Below are 17,713 nucleotides of genomic sequence, written 5' to 3' on the forward strand. Positions count from 1 at the left end.
GAGTCACAAAATGGAGGTACATTTACAGGTCAGAGGTTATAATGTGAAAAGTGTGAAAAACAAGGTCTTGATAAGGAGGAAGTCTTCAATTGTGGAGTCTTGAAAGAGGGGTTCCACTGTATTGCAGTCTGGTCAGATTGGTATTTTGATGTAAGCCAGTACACAACCCACAGCTCTCTAAATGTCATGACACATTAATCAGATTTCTTATTCCAAGTCATTCCTGAAGATTGGATAGGTAAGTAAATAGTTTGTATTTTGAAGCAAAAGGTGACAGAATTTGTATTCAATTTGTTAGTAAAACTGTGGAATGAAGAGTAGTGGTCCTTCACTAAGGACATGAAATTATATTCAACTTAATTGTTTATAGATAGTTATTTTATTGTATGAAAATGAGTTAATTGCATTCCTCTGCAGCCTATATTTTGATTGGAATTTACCTTGTTCTTCTTACAGTGTGGTTGTCATATTAGACATATTTTGTATAAGATAAAATAAAAATTCTATATATGAATTTTCGTCTGCGTTAAATATCTTGCTACAACAACAAATTTATTATGAAAATAAACAAGAACCTGAGGGTGTATCAACAAGTGCAATAATATGGGAAGACTTGCACATGTGATGCTAATGCTTGCATTGGTAGAATGTAGTATTAAAAATGCACTTCCTGAATAAAATTCCTACAAAATACTTACTAATTTATTATTCTGTGTATACAAATTAGGACATGTTGATTTCTTGCCATTTTGTTGTGGAGTGTAATTTATTGCTTATTATATAATTCTCACTAAAGCAACATTCACGATATAATTCTCACTAACACGACATATGCAGTTGCGGAAAATCTGACCGATTTGGTTGTTGTTGGTGAATTTAACTTTTTGTGTGTGTTTAATAATTTGTTTCTGAAGCATCTGATAATGTTAGTCTGTTTTGAATATCTCTGTCAAACGATGACAAGCTATGAATGTATATTGTGAATGTGTTCCATTTTAATGGAAGATATTCTTTGTTTGATGTTTGGTGAGATCAATCACGATTACTACCCCATCTTCTCATTATATTGATTTGTTTGTTTGTTTGTGTGTTTGTTTGTCCCTGTCCTTCTTTGCACACATGGTTGACGAGACAGTTAAGTATTTATCTCCCGTCATTTTCATCAAGCACAAATAGAGAACAGAGCACTCAATCACCGAAACATGTTCCAGTGAACGGAGTAATCTTGATCTCTCATCCCTTCATGTTCACAAGTAAACATCACCATATAATTGGATGTCTTCATTTATCCCAGTGGAATTTTGTAAGGGACCATTTAACAACAAACTCGCTCAAAGCCGTGGAGGGGCTACCGTTATGCACAAAACGACATCTTTTTCAACACAAAGCACGTGCAGCATGTGCTTATGACAGCAGTGACTTTGTTTGTGTGTGCGTGCATACTTGTAGTTTTTCTGTTTGTGTGTGTGTGTGGTCACACCAACAATTTGTTGGAATTTTACAGCTGTTTAATATGTTTTTTCTTCGTTTACATTCTGTGCGTTAGGTGTTCAGTGGTGTTCTTTTTCATGTGCTCAGATTATATGTCAGCTTGGTCATACACATGTAAACCATGTTGTCTTCTTCCATGCGAAATCAATGTGTTTTACAATGTGCTTGTATTATTTTAAAAGTTGTTTTCCATGTTTAAGCCCTAGCTTCTGGCTGATAGGGAGTAGATTCAATGGTTGTTAGGAATAAGCATTTAATGTTATTTGTGCGTGTTGCTGTGTAGGCTGCCTAGAATATAGTCAATGTTTGTAAAGATTTTAGTCAAGCAGTATGTAAGAAATGTTAAGTCCTTTGTACTGGAAACTTGCATTCTCCCAGTAAGGTAATATATTGTACTACGTTGCAAGCCCCTGGAGCAATTTTTTGATTAGTGCTTTTGTGAACAAGAAACAATTAACAAGTGGCTCTATCCCATCTCCCCCCCTTTCCCCTATCCCATCTCCCCCCTTTCCCCGTCGCGATATAACCTTGAATGGTTGAAAACGACGTTAAACACCAAATAAAGAAAGAAAGAAAGAAAGGTAATTAACCAGTTTTGTCTCAAGTTTTCCCATTAATTCAAATTTTTTTAACTTTTTATGCTGAAAGTTTTGTGAGAATGTGTTCCGCAAGGGTGTCAAAAAGTACATTTTTGTGTGCTTAATTTCCTGCGTTTAAGCAAGAGGGTATTGTCGTTTTGTGTGTGTCCATCTGTTGTCCTTGTGTATGTCAATTGTGTTTAACTTCCATGAGTGATTTTTGTCATGAGTTGACTCTGAAACACGCTGTGAGCACCTGTGTTTAACTTCCATGAGTGATTTTTGTCATGAGTTGACTCTGAAACACGCTGTGAGCACCTAACACCTAAGTCACTGTGCTTTGTCTCTTGTTTGATTTTTTAACGTAGTAGAACATTTTCTTTTTACCTTAGCTTGAAAGAACATTTTCTATTTAAACTTAGCTTCACAGAAAATGTTGTGTTGACTGTAGTTTAACCCCAGGTCATGGCAGTATGAGTGGAATTTCTTTTTAAATCTGGGCAAGACTTGATCATTATTGAAACTGTTTGTGTGTGTGCCATCTTCCATTGTAAATATGAACATCGATGACTTTGCTAACAGAAACGTCAGTAGTTCTATCAGAGTCGCATGAATCTTTAATGAAGTAGAATTAGATGGTGCTCTGTTAATGATGTATAGGGGGACTTAGAAGGGCTTTGCAGATATAAGCATATTATGTACGCGGCTTGCTAGTTTCCAAGTTATTGATTTTCCTGATGCCAGTGATTGTAGGCATCTATGCCTAGAAAGCCTGCCCGGATTTTAGGCGTTGCCATGATATAAGCTACTTTTTTGTTGGTATACACTAGTATGTAGCACTCTCACACACTTTTCCAGAACACTGGCAGATAGCTGTGTGTTGTTTCCCCATGAAAAATGTCGCTACATAGTTTTATTCAGGAGTGTATGACTGGAAAATATGCTGATGCAACTTCTATATGTGGAATATTTTCAAACAATGCTCCTTGTGAAAATAAAGTGTAGAATTGTCAAACACATTAGACCTAGCACTACTCTTTTTATTTCATGTCTGACAGAATTTGTTCTTTTTCTTCTGCTTCTTCTCCTTGCTCTTTTGCAGGTTGTTATTTTAAGGACTCATAAAAATACCCGATGAGTTGATTTCATGACTGTTCGTGAAGTCAGTTTTATGATTAGTTTCGTACGAACTGTTCTAGGCTCTTAAAAGTAAAACATGTCACATTTTGAACGGTACTTCCACACTTGAAGCAATTAAGTCATCTTCAGCAATGCGAAGGCTGTGTCTTTAAATAGTGACACATTTCTAAGTTGTGCAGATTTTAACAACAACTGTAGAGGTTGAACCCCCCGCGGGTTAGGGGGAAGAATTTACCCGATGCTCCCCAGCATGTCCTAAGAGGCGACTAACGGATTCTGTTTCTCCTTTTACCCTTGTTAAGTGTTTCTTGTATAGAATATAGTCAATGTTTGTAAAGATTTTAGTCAAGCAGTATGTAAGAAATGTTAAGTCCTTTGTACTGGAAACTTGCATTCTCCCAGTAAGGTCATATATTGTACTACGTTGCAAGCCCCTGGAGCAATTTTTTGATTGGTGCTTTTGTGAACAAGAAACAATTAACAAGTGGCTCTATCCCATCTCTCCCTCCCCCCCCCCCCCCCCCTTTTTCCCCGTCGCGATATAACCTTCGTGGTTGAAAACGACGTTAAACACCAAATAAAGAAAGTAGAGGTTGAGTCGATCATCGGGACTGCATTGAAGTAGTTCTGTGCTGTGGAAAGGACACCATTGGGGGGAAAAAGAGAAACAGGAAACAGGCCTCCATGTCTCAATACTTACAGATGCCGTGTGTTCAATACTAGTTCGTCACCGTGGGACAGTTTTCATTTTGTATTGATGACCTCTTTACAAACATTTGCAGTTCACTTCAGCTCCTGGTTATTCAAACAGGTATTCAGGGAGCTAACTGTAACGATTTAAGTTCTGTTGTCTTCTTCATAGGCACGATATTTTAAACTTTATTTCTGATTGGCGAAGTGGGTTACACGAAGCGCCCAGTCCGGACAGTGACGTCATGAAGTTGAAGAGTCGTCAGAGGCTGATGCTCGTCACTTTGCATGTGTGTTGCCCAACCCGTCACCTTCCGTAATGTGTTTTTCATCATGTTTTTAACAGACATTTGACTTTATTGCAACTAAATAATGCTGTACACGCTTCTAAGTTTTTGACTGAATAAACAGATCAAAACCTTGGTTTGCTGGCGTATGAGTGCGGCACTCGGAAGAAGATATGATGCGTGCGTGCGTGTCTCTCTCTCTCTCTCTCTCTCTCTCTCTCTCTCTCTCTCTCTCTCTCTCTCTCTCTCTCTCTCTCTCTCTCTCTCTCTCTCTCTCTATTTGTATCTATACAATACTACATGGCTTGCTGTGTCGTACCAGATTTACACGAGTTTGTTTTTTTAAATATTGAACTGCGAGCGAAAGCCAGCTGTTCACTATTTGAAAAAGCAACTAGTGTAAATCTGGTACAAAACAGCAAGCCATGTAGTATTCTGTTAACCTACATACTGTACTTATCTTACGTGTATTTTACTGAAAATTTCCTGCAGTTGAGGCAGCTAAATTGAAGACGCTTGTTTTGGAACCTCGATCTCTTCTAAAGCCTCGTGCAATCTATTACGTCAAAGCAAAGAAACGTCACTCTGAAAGTGTGGCGTGACGTATTTGTTCTAAAAATTCATCGAGGGTCATTAGCGAGCGCAATTTTTTTCTAGAATGACGTTTGTCTCGATGACTTTGGCATCATAAGCAGTGGAAAAACAGGTCCCTACCAGACTTGCTTGACATGACCTCATTTACATGTTATACACACGTGTGATTTGAACGATTATTATCTCACGAGTGTCTCTCTCGCGTATGTAGGATAAAATGTATTAAGTTTGCTGTGCTAGTTCTTTAATTATATTGTTTTCTGTTCCTGTTGACCCTATCTTAATCCCCCGCGGGTTAGGGGGAAGAATAAATTTACCCGATGCTCCCCAGCATGTCGTAAGAGGCGACTAACGGATTCTGTTTCTCCTTTTACCCTTGTTAAGTGTTTCTTGTATAGAATATAGTCAATGTTTGTAAAGATTTTAGTCAAGCAGTATGTAAGAAATGTAAAGTCCTTTGTACTGGAAACTTGCATTCTCCCAGTAAGGTCATATATTGTACTACGTTGCAAGCCCCTGGAGCAATTTTTTGATTAGTGCTTTTGTGAACAAGAAACAATTAACAAGTGGCTCTATCCCATCCCCCCCCTCCCCCCCTTTCCCCGTCGCGATATAACCTTGAACGGTTGAAAACGACGTTAAACACCAAATAAAGAAAGAAAGAAAGAAAGACCCTATCTTAGGGCGAGGGCTGGATGTAAAAGACCATATATTCTTGCTTATTTATTACCCTCGATAATAAAGATTTTGTCTTGTCCCCTCTCTCTCTCTCTCTCTCTCTCTCTCTCTCTCTCTCTCTCTCTCTCTCTCTCTCTCTCTCTCTCTCTCTCTCTCTCTCTCTCTCTCTCTCTGAAGTGTGTGTGTGTGTGACTGACCGTCCTTTGACAGTTTCTCCTAACCAATTCTGTATCAAAAATGTCGTCAGCTAACATCAATCTGTAACCAACCCGAATTTTCTGGGTCAAGGTGTAATGATTCAACTTGGCTGGTCCTGTTCTTAGGACGCACGCGATAACAAAAGCAGCAACTGACGACAGGCGCACCAACACACTTCGGCCGAAGAGAAACCAAAAGCCAACTTCTCAGAAGTGAAAACTGTACCGCACGCTTAAAAACTATACTAGTGATTAAACAAAAAAATTAAACACCCAGGTGAAGATCAATGCCGTGAGGTTGTTAATGTTAAAACCATTTATACTGGTAGAAATAGCCCATTAATGTTCCTAACGAATGCTTGATGTTACAAAAAGTGTTCCCTAAAATCAAATTCCCAAAAGCTAAGTTCCGCTCGTTAAATCAACAACAACAATCTGAACAGCTCGCTCTTTACGTAAGGCACCTAGGATGTTCCCGTTTGGTGAGCGTTCAAATGGTAGGGTGTTTGTACTGTGTGTAAAAGCCTGACTACCAGTATCTGTGATGGGTTACGGGAGGCTTACTGTCCGGGCGTGATTTCCGGTATTGAATATTCATAACAGCCGTCCAGCACCAAAACGAGGCGCCATTGTTGTAGAGGAGCAAGTCCACGAAAATAAATTCTTTGAAAATTTCTCACGCTCGACAGAAAGCAGCCAGGATGTTCCCGTTCGGTGAGCGTTCAAATGGAAGTATGCTTGTACTGTATGTAGACGCTCGGGGAGCTCTGTGATGGTTTACGGGAGGCTTACTGTGCCTTTAACACATTTTAAACGTCTGAAAAGAACAATGAATTCCCGATCAAACAAAAAATCCACATTGTTTAGCTATTCCGTCTAGTAATTATGCAAAGGGTGCAGGTAGGCCAATCGTTATTTTCACGAGTAAATCAGTTTTTTATTTTTTTTAAAGCGAATTCGACGTAAATCTGTGGGGGTATGCAACAACCCAAAAAAGCCATGTTTTGGCAACTGCCGGGCGCATTGCCTTCAAATTAATGTGAAGCGGCCCTCGGTAACACATTGCACACAATACGCGTTCTTGTTTCATTTGAACTCGTGAGTTTGCATACGTCGTTTGCATTATTTTGTTGTTGTTGATTTATTGCGACACCGTTGTTTTGTTGCTGTTGATGTTTTTCTCTAGGAAGGTGAAAAAGGTGGGGTTTTATGCCTTTACAAAATTTTTTAGTTGGGCATGCAACACAAAAAGCCACATTTCACATACTTGAATGAGGTTGCATAATTATGTTGCTTTTTTGTGATACAGTAAGCGGCTTTTGCGACAAACTGAGATGATGGATTTCTGCTAACATTTGCGGCAAGTGATCGCATGCGACAAGCTATCGAGGATCCACGACACATGCCGGTCTGACTGTTTGTGTCTTCGTTGTTCGGAGTTCGTCTCAATTTCCAAAGTTAATTTCGCAGTTCCAGAAACTTCTGCAATTTGATCCGACGTCGAGTCAGCAGTCAATACAGCTTTCAATAAGAAGCATGTCCCTGTACCTTGATCGGAAATCGAAAACGAAAGTATACATATATTTCTTGGTAGCATGCGCCTCCAACTGAAAACTGAAAACAGCGCCTTATTTCCTGGAAATATTGATTGACACTGACAGTCTACTGCACTGTTTTTATGCCAGTGTCAAGGTACAGACTGTGTTGACCCGTGTGTGCGTCGTGTGTGGACAATGATTATTGATTGCTGTCTGAGAGAGACCATGTCATTCAGAACTGACTGCACGGGGGTCTGGCGCTGAGAAAATCAGATCTTAAAAAGACATGCGGTAAATTTACCGAGGTTGTGAACACAAAGTCAGAAAATCAGATCTTAAAAAGACATGCGGTAAATTTACCGAGGTTGTGAACACAAAGTCAGAAAATCAGATCTTAACAAGTCGCGTAAGGCGAAAATACAACATTTAGTCAAGCTGTCGAACTCACAGAATGAAACTGAACGCACTGCAATTTTTCAGCAAGACCGTATACTCGTAGCATCGTCAGTCCACCGCTCGTGGCAAAGGCAGTGAAATTGACAAGAAGAGCGGGGTAGTAGTTGCGCTGAGAAGGATAGCACGCTTTTCTGTACCTCTCTTCGTTTTAACTTTCTGAGCGTGTTTTTAATCCAAACATATCATATCTATATGTTTTTGGAATCAGGAACCGACAAGGAATAAGATGAAAGTGTTTTTCAATTGATTTCGAAAATTTAATTTTGATCATAATTTTTATATTTTTAATTTTCAGAGCTTGTTTTTAATCCAAATATAACATATTTATATGTTTTTGGAATCAGAAAATGATGAAGAATAAGATGAACGTAAATTTGGATCGTTTTATAAAAATTATTTTTTTTACAATTTTCAGCAATACCGAAGTCCGGCCTTCGTCGAAGATTGCTTGGCCAAAATTTCAATCAATTTGATTGAAAAATGAGGGTGTGACAGTGCCGCCTCAACTTTTACAAAAAGCCGGATATGACGTCATCAAAGACATTTATCGAAAAAAAGAAAAAAACGTCCGGGGATATCATTCCCAGGAACTCTCATGTCAAATTTCATAAAGATCGGTCCAGTAGTTTAGTCTGAATCGCTCTACATACACGCACGCACAGACAGACAGACAGACAGACACAAAACTTGACTAAATGTAAAAAGGAGGGAGTCTTAAAATAGGGGTAAATTTACAGAGGTTATGAACAGAAAGTCTGAGAAAACAGGGTCTTAAAAGGAAGTGAGTCTTAAATTGGGGGGTCTTAAAAAGGGGTGTTCCGATGTAGGAATACGAAGCCCGATCATGCTTCCCGTTTCAGTTTGTTATGTTCGCCTACCTGTCGTTACTTTCGTTTCGATTCGATCTTGGCTTGAACAGTGTGTATGTGATACACCAGAGACATACACTGTTTGCTCTGACTGTTGTTAAAACCTGTAACAAATAAAGTACCACCATGTACGGCGTAAGACCCGAAGCACTGATGAATCTCATTAGTTGTACTCTGCTCTGCTTAGAGAACGTAACTTCTCTAATACAAATGTACCATACATGAACAATCATTTATTATGTGCACACTTAAAGGTGGGGTAATGGAGAAAGCACTTTCGAGAAGTTTCTGGCAAATTTAACCTGAAGAATTCCTAGGTACATTCGCTGTGCTGTAGCCGGCTTACATGTATACTGCAATTGTGACTCAAAGATCAGTGCTGGCGAAACCATGCTAATTAATTAATCAATTTGAATAGGACAAGCTTGTCCAGGCTGTGTTGGATCGAGTCCCAATTCTGTTCATCGACTTCTTTTTGTCAGTGAAATCTGCCACTGATGTCAGCAAATGCTTGCACGATTCCCCGCTCTCAGGGGCGAAATAGTAGGACAGAACCAAATAGAAAGACAGTGCATTAATAGATTACAACGTTCAAACATTAATTGTTAAGGTATTTTATTGTGTGTTGTGAAATAACTACAAACCTTGAACCAAACTGTGTAGCTGAACCAAACTGTGTAGCTGAACCAAACTGTGTAGCTGAACCAAACTGTGTAGCTGAACCAAACTGTGTAGCTGAACCAAACTGTGTAGCTGAACCAAACTGTGTAGCTGAACCAAACTGTGTAGCTGAACCAAACTGTGTAGCTGAACCAAACTGTGTAGCTGAACCAAACTGTGTAGCTGAACCAAACTGTGTAGCTGAACCAAACTGTGTAGCTTATGGGGCTCAGTCTTCGTTCATTGGCTCAAACTCCCACGGGTTTTACGCGTACGAACGTTTTACCCCGCCATTCAGGCAGCCATTAGCCGTTTTCGGGGCCTGCATGCTTGGTATTTTTGCGTTTGTATAACCCACCCAACTCTGACATGGATTACAGGACTCTTTTCCGTGTGCACTTGGTCTTGTGCTTGCGTGTACACACGAAGGGGGATAAGGCACTAGCAGGTCTGCACATAAGTTGACCCGGGAGATCGGAACATCTCCACCAGGCGCGGCCGGAATTCGAACTCACGACTTTCCGCTTAGAAGGCCTGTGTCTTATCCACTGGGCCATTGCGTCTGTGTTATCGGGCGATTTGAGACCGTCTGTGTTATCGGGCGATTTAAGACCGTCTGTGTTATCGGGCGATTTGAGACCGTCTGTGTTGTCGGGCGATTTAAGACCGTCTGTGTTATCGGGCGATTTAAGACCGTCTGTGTTATCGGGCGATTTGAGACCGTCTGTGTTATCGGGCGATTTAAGACCGTCTGTGTTATCGGGCGATTTGAGACCGTCTGTGTTATCGGGCGATTTGAGACCGTCTGTGTTATCGGGCGATTTGAGACCGTCTGTGTTATCGGGCGATTTGAGACCGTCTGTGTTATCGGGCGATTTAAGACCGTCTGTGTTATCGGGCGATTTGAGACCGTCTGTGTTATCGGGCGATTTGAGACCGTCTGTGTTATCGGGCGATTTGAGACCGTTGTTTTGCCATAAATATCATCTCTATAAGAAAGATTAACTGTGTGAAAAGCAACGCCGTCGGGGTACAGTGTGAAACAACAATTAGTTAACAAGTATTTTGGATGTCAAATGGTAAGACTTTGTAGCAAGCTTTTACATTTATCCTAAACAAATTTGACTTAGCGAAAATCGGTGACCCTCGGCGGAATGAATAATGCAAGTGTAATCAAACTTGCATAGCTGTACTTTGATGACTGTGCATTGACGCAGGCTCAAACTGACAAGTCTCTGAATAATTAATGACCGATTGTTCTCTGTTCCCTTTTAGTGTGTGTGTGTGTGTGTGTGTGTGTGTGTGTGTGTGTGTGTGCCGTGTGTGTGTGTGTGTGTGTGTGTGTGTGTGTGTGTGTGTGTTAGTATGTGTGTGTGTGCGCCGTGTGTGTGTGTCAGTGTGTGTGTGCGTGCGTAAGTGAGTTCGTGCGTAAGTGCGTAAGAGCATAAGTGCGTAAGGGCATAAGTGCGTAAGAGCATAAGTGCGTAAGAGCATAAGTGCGTAAGGGCATAAGTGCGTAAGAGCATAAGTGCGTAAGAGCATAAGTGCGTAAGAGCATAAGTGCGTAAGGGCATAAGTGCGTAAGAGCATAAGTGCGTAAGGGCATAAGTGCGTAAGAGCATAAGTGCGTAAGGGCATAAGTGCGTAAGAGCATAAGTGCGTAAGGGCATAATTGCGTAAGAGCATAAGTGCGTAAGGGCATAAGTGCGTAAGAGCATAAGTGCGTAAGGGCATAAGTGCGTAAGAGCATAAGTGCGTAAGGGCATAAGTGCGTAAGAGCATAAGTGCGTAAGGGCATAAGTGCGTAAGAGCATAAGTGCGTAAGAGCATAAGTGCGTAAGAGCATAAGTGCGTGCGTTTGTGTTTGTATTTTTTTGTTTTTTTTAAACATTTGAAGTAACTCACCATTGTACGCGGTAAAGAGAAGACTGATATTGAACAAAATACTTACATTAGGATACACCAATACGCGTCGAAAAAGGACGGAGTGGTTCTTTGAAGTATTGTGACACCATTTTCTCTCTCTCTCTCTCTCTCTCTCTCTCTCTCTCTCTCTCTCTCTCTCTCTCTCTCTCTCTCTCTCTCTCTCTCTCTCTCTCTCTTACTTGTAATGAGTGACAACAGGTGTATAAGACTTCCATTTAATGCAAAACTCAGGGGAAGGGAGAGTGCATGACTGACAAATGTACCCAGTCGAATCAAGTGCTTATTTGTTTTAATTATCTTCTACAAACTAAATGATCTTCACAGAAGTATAGACTGACATAACGTAAACCCACTATGAAAATAGTGCCCAGAGATGCGATATTATTGAAGCAAACAATCTTGTGAGACTGGGCTCGACCGTGACATGACACAACTCTATTCTTTAAAAAATAAAAATAAAAAATAGATTAAAAGAATAAATCTTAAAGAAAAACTCATTTTAAGAGGGCAAAGGAAGACTAATCTTGCCATTGCATTTCCCATGCAGTAACAGATCTCGTTCTGTCGTGATGTGGAGCTATTCTCCGCCTGTTTGAGATAAATTTGCATTTATGTGTAATGCTCAGCTGTCTATGTAATTAACTCTTACAAAAGAAAAAGAAGATAAAAAAAATATATATATAAATCACAAGTAAAAAATCTCAGAAAAAGGACTTCGTTCCTCTGTGCGGCAACCACTACATTGCAGAAACTCTGAAGGTCGTATCCCGGACAAGATTTTTTTACTTTTTAGAGATCAAGATTTGAAGTAGCAAATGTGAAAACTTTTTAGAACCTTCTTCAGTTTTACAGTGAATGCAAATAGTTGTAAGCATGATGCAGCTACCGGCACGGTTGGCCTAGTGGTAAGGCGTCCGGTGATCGGGAGGTCGTGGGTTCGAACCCCGGCCGGGTCATACCTAAGACTTTAAAATTGGCAATATAGTGGCTGCTCCGCCTGGCGTCTGGCATTATGGGGTTAGTGCTAGGACTGGTTGGTCCGGTGTCAGAATAATGTGACTGGGTGAGACATGAAGCCTGTGCTGCGACTTCTGTCTTGTGTGTGGCGCACGTTAAACTGATGTCAAAGCAGCACCGCCCTGATAATTATGGCCCTTCGTGGTCGGCTGGGCGTTTAGCAAACAAACAAACCAAATGATGCAGCTTGCCATGTCAACTGAGAAAGGAAACAAACAAACCAAATGATGCAGCTTGCCATGTCAACTGAGAAAGGAAACAAACTTGCACCGGTCTCGGATAGCATTAACTGCCGAAGAAACAATAATCAAACTTTCCCTAATGGTTGAAAGATAATATTTCAGCAAGTTTTCACGTCAGTCACGTTGCACACTGACTAAGTCAGACCGTGCCAGACATAGCTCAGTTGGTAGCGCGCTGGCCGCGTTTTGACGAGACAAACCAAATGCTGGTGTTTCGAAGAAGACAGCCACGAGTCAAAGTACATGTACGTGTATGACACCATATCGGCTTCAGCGTATTCATGTCCCAATATAGGCCAACTGGTCTTGGAGGACTTTAAACCCTAATAGTCAGTCATGCCAGACTACTCATGCAGTCGGCACGACTTCCACATTCACGCGCAAATATGCCTTCATTATCAGTATCATCGTAATCATTTACGCCTTAAGATTATATTCGTTACCACATCTAAATTAATTTCCTGCTGTAATAATCAAAATTCAAGAAGATGGTTAAAAATCAAGAACGATTTCACTGTCAAAATGGGGACAATGTGTTTCTTCCGTTTCTTTAAAACTGTTAATTGTAGGCTATTTATTTTTCTGACTGCGGCATTACACGCGAACGCTCTCGTGGTAGCCTAACAGCGTCAAGTCTTGGATTTGAATATCGCTGTTTTAGGGTTTAGTCTGAGAGAAAAGGGTAATGGGACATTTGTCCCCCGGCTCAACCAAAATCCGATGGGGCATGCGGTATAGTCGAATCGGGAAGGCAAGACGCGCCAACAAGGCCTGTACGCGTTTTGACCAAAGATGCAAAATGGTGCAATATGTTGCCATCTGAGAATTAGCCGCTATATCGTGTTATCCCTGCGCTTAGAACTGTACCCACGGAATACGCGCGATATAAGCCTCATATTGATTGATTGATTGATCTCTCTCTCTTTGTGTGTATGTGTGTGTCAGTGTCAGTGTGTGTCTGTGTGTGTGTCAGTGTGTGTGTAATCCGATGTAAAGTGTACATTTGGTGGCGCAGTGGTACGTAATCTCAATGCGCGCTTTGACGCACTGAAGGGAATTGTGATGGGACATTTTCAGATTTAATGCGCCAATGGCGCAGGGTGCACTAGTAAATGGAACCCTGCTGTTTGCACTCGGTTAAAGCGGTTCCGGGTGCCGGGCAAGATGCCTTCTATCCTCAACCTGCCTCAACATTCCCGTTACTCAGGTTAAAGGCACACTCCTTTCTCAGATGTGGCCAGAATTTAACATGGGATAAGACCAACCCCCACCTTCATAACATGGGATAAGACCAACCCCCACCTTCATAACATGGGATAAGACCAACCCCCACCTTCATAACATGGGATAAGACCAACCCCCACCTTCATAACATGGGATAAGACCAACCCCCACCTTCATAACATGGGATAAGACCAACCTCCACCTTCATAACATGGGATAAGACCAACCTCCACCTTCATAACATGGGATAAGCCCAACCCCCACCTTCATAACATGGGATAAGACCAACCCCCACCTTCATAACATTGGATAAGACCAACCCCCACCTTCATAACAGTGGGATAAGACCAACCCCCACCTTCATAACATGGGATAAGACCAACCCCCACCTTCATAACATGGGATAAGACCAACCCCCACCTTCATAACATGGGATAAGACCAACCCCCACCTTCATAACATGGGATAAGACCAACCCCCACCTTCATAACATGGGATAAGACCAACCCCCACCTTTATAACATGGGATAAGACCAACCCCCACCTTAATAACATGGGATAAGACCAACCCCCACCTTCATAACATTGGATAAGACCAACCCACACCTTCATAACATGGGATAAGACCAACCCCCACCTTCATAACATGGGATAAGACCAACCCCCACCTTAATAACATACCAACATGAACAGCATGGGTACCTTCTATGCACTGGCATGGAGATATTTTTTTGTGAATTAATTTAGTAAAGACCACTAGAACTTTTTTTTAAAGAAAAAAATTAACCCCCCCAAAATCCAACTCAAGTTACCACAGAAAGCAATTAGGTTGTTGATTGTTTGTATGTGTCTAAGTGCAGGCAGAGACATAGATAGAATGTATGTGTCTAAGTGCAGGGATGTACTTATCGTATGTAAGCCTGGCCCGATATGAGATTGTAAGCCGAAATCGACTGTTTTGACCAGAAGGAGTGTAGCTGTAGCCTACAGCGCCTTGACCAGAAGGAGTGTAGCTGTACAGCGCCTTGACCAGAAGGAGTGTAGCTGTACAGCGCCTTGGCTAATCATGCGTAGTAACCTCGCCGCCGCATGCACAGTGGAAAAAAACTAGACCTCAAGTTCCTATTCTTAGCTGCCTCCCCCGCCACTCAGATGGACAAACTAGTGACTACCGAAAAGCCGCGAAAGCATGGTCCATTAACACAACACTATGACACAGCGTTGGTAGAACTAAGCACAGGCGCCTAAAAGAGAGAGAGAGAGAGAGAGAGAGAGAGAGAGAGAGATAGAGAGAGAGAGAGAGAGAGAGAGAGAGAGAGACACACACACACCACCACCACCACCAACACTAACAACAAAAACATTAACAACAAACCAACAACAAAATAAAATGAAAATAAAACTGAATTAAAATATAACAAACCGGACGGAGAAACTTAAACTGACTTAACCACCGGGTTCATTTCAGTATTGTCCAACAATATTGGACTACCTTAACATATCAACCGGAATGCGAAGCCTGCTGTCGTTTTGTTCAGCTGTTATTGACAATCAATCACAAGATTTCCAATTTCCGATCAACCCTAGATTTTAACATGAGAAACTTGCATCATCATTAAATTCTTCCTCTCATGAATGATTTGCATGAGTATGTTGTATTCTGTTCCGAATAATTTGACTTGCGGCTAACGCCGAAACTGAGCCACTCACGCTGTACACAAGTTACAAAAAGAACATTAATGGCAGTAGGACGGACCAAAGGACGGACGGATAAAAGATGACTGACAGATTGACTATTCGAGTTATACGTTCCCTGAGGACAAATTGGCCCATATTGGGACATGACTGTATTAGTAATACGCTGAGGATAGGGGCAGAAGAGCGAGTGGAAACACCATACCCAAAGAACAGTCTCCAGCCGGTGGTTTGTGGACTTCGCGGAGCAGAGAGAGAGAGAGAGAGAAATTGTTTATTGCTGCATGTACATGACGCACGATGAAGAAATTTGCCTTCCCGAGAAAAACTGTCACTCTCAACATTACACATTTTTCGCACAAATAGCGGCAATAACAGGCACGTTTCGTTCTTTACAGTGAACGATTATGCCAGTTGCTCTGTTATGTAATTATGCGGCAGTTGCAACAGCCTGTTTAAGTGCTGACTGAATGTGAGCGGGCATACTTCAGTTTTAATGTACGGATGTGAGCAGATTGACTTTGCAAGCGTTTCAATTCTGCATTTATCTATATAGTTAACTTATTTCCGACAGATCATCACAATATCAGTCATTGTGTGTCATCATAAATCACTGAGCGAGTCAGTGATTCAGTGAAGGACGACCACCAGGGCAACGATATATTTCTTTGCCATGGGACTCAAAAGTCTTTCCTGGCCTTTCTGTTACTGACTGAAACCGTGAACAACGATTTGCATTCATATTCAGTTTGCCGCGAGACTGACACTTTTCGTGTTCATGAAAAGACACGGATAGACTGCTCATGTTCCAAAATTCAGAATAAAAAAACCAAGAATGGTAGCTACCATTCTTGTTTTGTTGTCTCAAACTTTAAAGAGCTAAAAAGCTCCTAGGATACAACATTCTAATACAAATGTAGTGGCAAAGGTATCCACAAAATCACCGGTCGCGTTCGTTCAGTCTAATCAATAACCAGTCAAGCTTTTTCTAGAAAGCACTAGAGGTGACACTATTTCACGCAGGAGCAGTGAATCGGCGGAAGTGGATTGCTTGCGTCAAACTTGAGGCCACGCCCACTTTTAAATGTTGTCGAACTAGAAGCTGCTCTTCAGTGTCGTGGTTTATGTTGAACAGACTGATCTTGCTTACAGATGCCGACGCAATCTATGAGTGAAACAACAAAAACAAGAATTGTGTTTTATGTGTAAACCGCTTTGTCAGCATACCGGTTAGTGCACGTTGTGTGTGGTGCGCACGCTCTACACACGAGACTTCTCACTGGTAATGCTCGTTTGGGGGCAGCAAGTATCAAACGTCCCGGATTGGCATGCGCAGTAGCCCTACACTGATTGTGGAAATTTGAACGACTTCCTACCCAAACCGGGTAGTCGTGTCTTGTCGGGAAAACATCTGGATTTTAAACCCGCTGCTGCTGACCACAAGTAACCACCAAACTGTGTTTATGGATCCAAGAATTGCTTGGTATCCACCGGAACATCTGGGACGTGCACATGATCTATGGACACGAGTTTGGGAAACGCAACAAGGTGTAGACAACATGTTTCTCAACTCAGACTGCCTCAAACCGCAGGATTTCATTCCACTGGACGGCACGACCGCTTTCGACCAAAAACGACAAGTTTTGCAGAACTCCAGTAAAAATGCCGAGAACATCCAGAACCAAAATTCGGCCCAGAAAAGGAAACGTGAGAATAAGGCGAGCACGTACGGATTAAATCAGGAGAGACGATATTTAGGTGAAGATGGCGGATTGACGCCCTGGGTTGGCAAGATTCCGTATGAGCCCAGTATCGTTGGGTAAGTAGCCACAATTATTCAGAGAATTTGATATTTTTTTACCCTTTCATCCACGTTTGATATAGTGTAGTGAATGGGCTCGGTGTTTGGATCTTGTCGGTTAACGAAAAAACTGTGACCACACCAGGTCGCCGGTGACATTACACAACAGCGTGCATAGTGCTGACATTGTAGTTCGCCACAAAAACCGGTACGCGTCGGTTCCGTTGCTCTAACAACCTGTGGGAATTTTATGTTCAGCCTCAGGGGCTTGATCTTAGCGCAAGCCAAACAGTTCTGGATCTGGATCTGGATGTAGTGCATTGCAGTAGCCAATAATGGCTGTCGTCGCAATGGGCGAGAGAGCGCAGCGTGACGGAGTTTAAAAACTTTCTATACATGCATGCCCTTCCAGGTTGGTGGTGTCAACTGCTGGAATTTGGGCAGTGTTTAAAAGCAGGATAAAAACACCTGGCGGTGCGCCTATGGTGGTGGGGCCCTGCCAACACCTGATGTAAATGTGTTGGCAGTTGCTGAATGTACCACGGAGTCTTGTAGGCGGTTCCATTCAGCCGGCGTCCTGACAAAAAAAGAGTTTCTATACGGTTCAGATCGGCTATCCGGAATTTTGAA

At 41.7% G+C, this 17,713-nt stretch overlaps 1 protein-coding gene across 2 annotated transcripts in view; it reads left to right on the forward strand.

Moving 5' to 3' along the window:
* The first annotated feature begins 16,372 nt into the window (after window positions 1-16,372).
* Window positions 16,373-17,713, forward strand: part of LOC138959506 (terminal nucleotidyltransferase 4B-like) — a 29,292-nt gene continuing 27,951 nt past the window's right edge. For both annotated transcript variants that reach the window (XM_070331030.1, XM_070331038.1), the window contains exon 1: window positions 16,373-17,101. In XM_070331030.1, the coding sequence (XP_070187131.1) occupies window positions 16,746-17,101 (356 nt within the window). In that variant the 5' untranslated portion in view covers window positions 16,373-16,745. The remainder of the gene's footprint in view (window positions 17,102-17,713) is intronic.

Source organism: Littorina saxatilis, linkage group LG1, assembly GCF_037325665.1.
Source record: "Littorina saxatilis isolate snail1 linkage group LG1, US_GU_Lsax_2.0, whole genome shotgun sequence".
Taxonomy (NCBI): Eukaryota; Metazoa; Mollusca; class Gastropoda; order Littorinimorpha; family Littorinidae; genus Littorina; species Littorina saxatilis.